This window comes from Numida meleagris, chromosome 9, assembly GCF_002078875.1.
Source record: "Numida meleagris isolate 19003 breed g44 Domestic line chromosome 9, NumMel1.0, whole genome shotgun sequence".
NCBI classification, from domain to species: Eukaryota; Metazoa; Chordata; class Aves; order Galliformes; family Numididae; genus Numida; species Numida meleagris.
The window spans coordinates 14,102,177-14,108,176 of NC_034417.1; the positions used below are offsets into that span (position 1 = coordinate 14,102,177).

General features: G+C 44.3%; 1 protein-coding gene across 1 annotated transcript in view; it reads left to right on the forward strand.

Annotated features, from left to right (window-relative positions):
• The window catches only part of SLCO3A1 (solute carrier organic anion transporter family member 3A1), a 117,314-nt gene extending 112,631 nt beyond the window's left edge, over window positions 1–4,683 (forward strand). The window contains exon 10 of the mRNA XM_021407138.1: window positions 3,188–4,683. Coding sequence (XP_021262813.1) covers window positions 3,188–3,567 — 380 coding nt within the window. The 3' untranslated portion in view covers window positions 3,568–4,683. The remainder of the gene's footprint in view (window positions 1–3,187) is intronic.

Consider the following 6,000-nt stretch of genomic DNA (forward strand, 5'->3'; position numbering starts at 1 on the left):
CTGAACTCTCCCGGTATCCTCCTGGACATATTATCTCATTCCACAGGAATTCTGCTGTGAGAGAGCAGCATAACATTGTCTTCATATAAATGTGCAATAGCAGTTTCTGAGTGTAAAGCAATGTGGTGGGAGCCAAAGGTTTTCAAAGGCAGCAGCTGCTATACAGGGGGCTCTGCTATGGAGCCAGGGCTCTCCCTGTTACATGCCGTGTACAGAAAGATAGAGCAAATAGGACCAGGAGCCTGAAATCTCTCCGTGCTTCCAGTAGTTGTAGAAGTTCTGAGCTGGATCAGAAATGTGCAGTTGAGGTCCATCTGAAACCGAAAAATGAATTTTGCAAAGAGCATGAGACCAACTCCCTTGATAATTCCATCTGTTTGCACCAGGGATTGTCAGCAGTGATTGGGCGTGTCTGGAATGGAAAAGAATTTTAGGAGATCCTGGATGCATCCTTTCTGAATGGTGCTCACGGTGCATCCTGGCATAGCCCCCTTTTACCAGAGGTTCCCTTTGGTTTTTCCTCCAAGCTCATGTGGTTTGCTTGTCTTCCCCAACATGACAAAAATGCAATGCTTCCCTTGAAAGAGCTTTCCAATCTGCGGTGCTGCCCCTCACCTCCCGTGCCTCAGAGCTACTGGGTCGCACCTGGGAGTCTCTTCCTCTTCCCTGATTAAAATGGCCTATAACACTAGTAGCTAAAAATAAGTCTTTCATGTATTTTTCTTTAAGGTTTCCATACCTCTGCTTGCATCCGAATAGGTGTAGCTCTGGAGTTCAATGAAAAAAGTATTTTCTCAAGTGTTATAAGGAGCAGTTTCCAGGCCAAATAATATATATACATATGTATTTCAGGCTGGATATTAGGAAAAATTTCTTCTCAGAAAGAGTGGTGATGCACTGGCACGGGCTGCCCAGGGAGGAGATGGTGTCAACACCCTGGAGGTGTTGAAAAACCGTGGGGATGTGGCACTGAGGGACGTGGTCAGTGGGCACGGTGGGGGTGGGCTGGGGTTGGACTGGTTGGTCTTAGTGGACTTTTCCAACCTTTATGATTCTAAGATATTGAAAACGTGCAAAACCAGCTGAAGCTGGAATGGGAATGATGACCTTTCTGAAGTCCAGCCTATGCATCTTCAAAACTTTGCATCAGCATCACTCAGCATACTAACAAGTATGGACTCACACCCTAAAATTATGGTCCAAACGCAGCTTTCCCTTAGCCCAGAAAGCATGCAGCTGCTGTTTCCTTGCTCACTGCCACATCTGGCTGTTAGCCCCTAGGTAGGTGGCATCCAGAGGCAGCACAGCACCAGGCACACAGACTGCACCCGGCAGCACATTCTCTTTGCCTGTTCATGGCAGGAGCCTGGCTGAGTTTTTGATTGCTGGGTTGAGTGTGCAGTTGTCCACAGGTTTCAAAAACAGGCATCTTTTAAATCATCTTTTAGCTCAGCCTAGAACTTCCCGTCATTGCAGTGACAAACAGGGAGCTGGCGCTGACATTGTTTCCAGAACGTAACTGGGTTTTAGATGTGATGACTGGAACTAGTGTTTCTAACAAACAGATTCTCTCGTTTTTGTATCATCTATTTTTATTCACTGCTTTCATGGTTCAAATGTGTACCAGAAGCTTGTATAGCCATTCTTTACTCCTGCACTTATTAACGTATAAGGAGGATCAAACAAAACCTGCAGAGCTCTAGTCATCAACAAAATAAAATAAAAAGATCTCAGTTACCACATGGAACAGTGAATACAACCAATTTATTTGTAGTCTTAGGATACATGTCATGAATGTCATTATTTTGTTCATGACGAGCTGAAGGAAGGCATCATATTTAAGCCTGGAAATACAGGTTAATGATGAAATTGGATCCAAGATTAAATACTTTCCTGTCTAAAAACTGCAGTCCTTGTGTCCATCTGCCTACACATGTATTTATAGTCACAGCACCTACAGATGGAATGATGCTGTCAGTGCCCAATCTGGGAGAGCTCATTGTGCCCACCTGCTGTTCAGTTCACATAGATAGGGTGTTCTCCTTTGCTTGCTGTCTTAAAATGCAGCAGCGGGCTTTCTGGGTTTTGTTTCTTTTTCCCTAGGGCTTGTCCACCTCCAGCCTACCCTTATAAATATAGCAGAAGGAGGAAAAATGGTTTGCATCATGTAGAACTTGCATGTTTTCTTCTGAGCACTCCATCTCGGGGAAGTGGTGGAGTCACCAACCCTTCCTGGAGATGTTCAAGAACAACGGAGATGTGGCACGGAGGGGCATGGTTTATTGGGCATGGTGAGGATGGGTTGGCGGTTGGACTAGATGATATTAGTGGTTTTTTCCAACCTTGATGATTCTGTGATTCTGTGCTCAGTGCCTGGTGCTGACTGGGGAGTGCACAGCTGGGTGTGGATGACCTAACCACTGTTGGGGCAGTCTGAAATGGGTGAGCCTCTATAGCAATCCCGTAGGATGGGAAAAAGTAGAGAGGAAAAATGTCACATTTATTGGTTAAAAGGGGTTGGAGTGATTGCTCTGCTTTTAGATTGCAGATCTGTTGCAGAATGAGACTTGCTCATCAGCAGTTAGCTGCAGTGGCTGTAGGAGAATCCTGCTGAGATATTCCATTTGATGGCACGCTGAAATTTTCCCTTCTTTTCATAATTAACCATTGGAATCTGCTAGAGGCCATGGCTGCTTCTCCTTAGACATGAGAAAGCCTACTCCTGTGTCAGGGAAAGGTCCAAAACCAGATCTCGGTGTCCGAGCTGGTTTTGGACTGAGCTGGAGTCCTGTGGCATCCTTCAAGTGAACACCCCGAAGTGCAGAATTACCAGTATCTAAACAGAGAGCAATCTACGAAGCCGTCCTCCTCCTTTTTCATTTACCCCTCCACGTACTCTCATTAGGCAAACCAGAAGCTTAGTGAAAGGCACTAAACTTGAGTAAAATCCTACCTGCGTTTGGGATACCAGCAGGAATCTCTTCCATACACACTGACTCCAAGCTAAAAACTCATCTCCGCACACTTTGTTTAGGTAGATTTAGAGCTGAAAAAATTAGCAAATCCCAGGCTCCATCTGGGACCATTAACCTCACTCAGTGCCCTCGCTTTCCATTCAGCGCAATCACGTCCTCTCTCTTCATCATAAAGATCATAAAAGCATGATTTGTCTCTCTTATTTTGACAGGTTTTATTCCACCTCCGTTGATCTTCGGGGCTGGAATTGACTCCACGTGTCTGTTCTGGAGCACGTTCTGCGGCGAGCAAGGAGCCTGCGCGCTGTATGACAACGTGGTCTATAGATACCTGTACGTTAGCATTGCTATAGCCCTCAAGTCTTTTGCATTCATCCTATATACAACCACCTGGCAGTGCTTGAGGAAAAACTATAAAAGATACATCAAGAACCACGAAGGTGGTCTCAGCACTAGTGAGTTTTTTGCCTCTACTCTCACCTTAGACAATCTGGGGCGGGACTCAGTGCCCCAAAATCAACCACATAGGACAAAATTTATCTATAACCTTGAAGATCATGAGTGGTGTGAAAATATGGAGTCTGTTTTATAGTGACTGTGGAGGGATGGACTATATTAATAATCTAAGGGTCCTTTTTAATAATAACGAGAAGAGAGAATGAAGAAACAAAATTACAAAACAACAATGGCAACACAGGAAACTTTTGTCTTTTTCTCAAAGTCAAACCCAGTCGGGATTCTTGAGAACAACATCTTGTAATGGGATCACTTGCGATGTCCTGCAGGGCGATGGAGAAAGCAGGGAGCTACCAGCCCCGCTGATGACAGTACGGGCTTCCAAAATGGGAATCGCCAAAGGGCATCCGCAGAGGTTCGTTGGAGAGCTCGGCCAATAGAGAGCCGTGGGCATGAGGTGTAGAGGAAGCAAGATGATAATGGCGATGCTGGAAGAGGCGTTTGCAGCCCCAGGGGCCATCTGTTCCTGCAGTATGGGCTGAAGGGTCCGCCCTTCAAACCTGGGTGCTGCTCAAACCCGACGTGCTGTGTGATGGCACCGTGCTGGCGTTGTCCTGACACCAGCCGTGAGTCCACGATAAACACCTTGACAGCTGCTGGAAACCTTCCAGGTAGCGAGCAGTGCTGTCCCAGTACCCGAGTCCTTCCAGCCGAGGCGTGATGCAGGTCGCAGCTTTTGGGTTGTCAGTGAATGGCTGTGCTCCGATCTTTCAAACCCAGTAAAGTTGGAGACGTTTGCTCACACTTGCCAAATGTGCTGTCATTTTTAAAGAGGGACGAATTCCAAATATTTGTCTGTGTAATCCTCTAATTTTTGAAGTTATTTTCAAATCTGTGTTAACCCTTAAATCGCTGACACTTTTCCGTAGGGAGGACTTACGCTAGTTTGGGGGAGGATCCTGTTTAATAACGTGACTCAAGGGGTTTGTTTAATCCTCTGCATTTTTTATCCATACGCCTTCATTCTAATATGCTACCAAGCCAATGAAGACACACAATACGTTTTTAAAAAAGAGAACGAACGCACTGTGTCTCTATAAAAACAGTTGGAGAATTATAGATAATATGATGATTTACATAATATAGTTTTTTCATATTCTATGTGACTCAGTGAATACATATATATGAAGGGAGAAACTGTTTATGTTCTCTCCTGTTTTTAAAGATATATATATATATAATTTGCAATCTAGAAATTGTGTGGTGGATGTTTTCTTTAAAGTACACGTGTGTGCGTATGTGTGTATGTACCAGATGAAAGGAATACTGACCTTAATCTCCACAATGGATACTTTTTTCACTTGAGAAATTCCACTCATTTCCAAGGAAGCCATGTGAGGAAAGCAGAATAATCTCCTCTCCTGGAGACCGCACTTTGCCCTTAGATGTGCAAAGTGTGTTCCTCTGGGAGGCTGGGTTCTGGGAACTGAGCACCTCTGAAATGTTGGTTCACATCCTCAGGAGGTTCCCATTCAGAACAGATTTGGCTTTGCCTTTGCAATGCGGTCTTATCCAAGACCGCGGAAATCAAGGGGAAGCTTTCATCTGATTTCAAGTAGCCATCAGGTCAGGCTTATTTTGCATGTATATTTTTATTTTCCAAAACACTCCATTTGGGAAGCAGTACTACGTGATTGTGTTTGATGAGTTTTCCCCAGCCAGAAATGGAAACCAGACCCGTTTCCACCCGAGTAAATGTCAGAAGGGTTTTAAGGGTCAGCATCGTCATCAAAAACCTCCTTTTTTGGTTTGTGTTTGGAGGCTGCTGTGGACGTGCAGGTGTTTGGAGGAGTAAGCTGGCACGTTGATCCGAATGCTGGACGTCACTTCCATGCAGCTGATGGGCTGATCTGCCCCAGGTCCTCACCCATTGCTGGCACAGTCACAGGGGGCTGATAACCTGACCTCGTGGTTGACACCATTTTTAGCAGACCGTGCTCTTATCCAGGCATTTACACATGGGTGTGGGGCATCAGACTGCTTCCACATGATTTACTTCACAAACGTGTTTGTAATTTATGCACAGCATTACATGCTCAACAACAATAAGGGCAGAAAAGAATGAAATATGTATCAAACAAACTCCACTGTGCCAAATACTAAACAAATGTTGTATCTGCAGATCTTTGATTCTTGGTTCGCAGCCATGCTATGAACCACTTGGATAATGAAGGAGTTTAAGGGAAAAAAAAAAAAAGCTACAATTCTATGCAGTGCCATTGTTAGGCGGGGGGGTAAATGATGCTCTTAGACCATGAGATTTGTTTAGTGTATCCTGTCTGCTAGAATAAGAGATACTGCATCCATAAAACAATGAATTTAAAAAAGGCACAGGGTGCATAACTGTCTCATAAAATATGTATAATTGTCAAGTATAAGCCTTTGAAATCATCCTGTACAGTTCTCTTCATTCTGGAAATTTATTACTTAGACTGCTGTCTTTTCAAATGTTAGCTCATAATTTTGTACTGTACACACACATTCAGACTTGAACACAAATGTTGGAAAG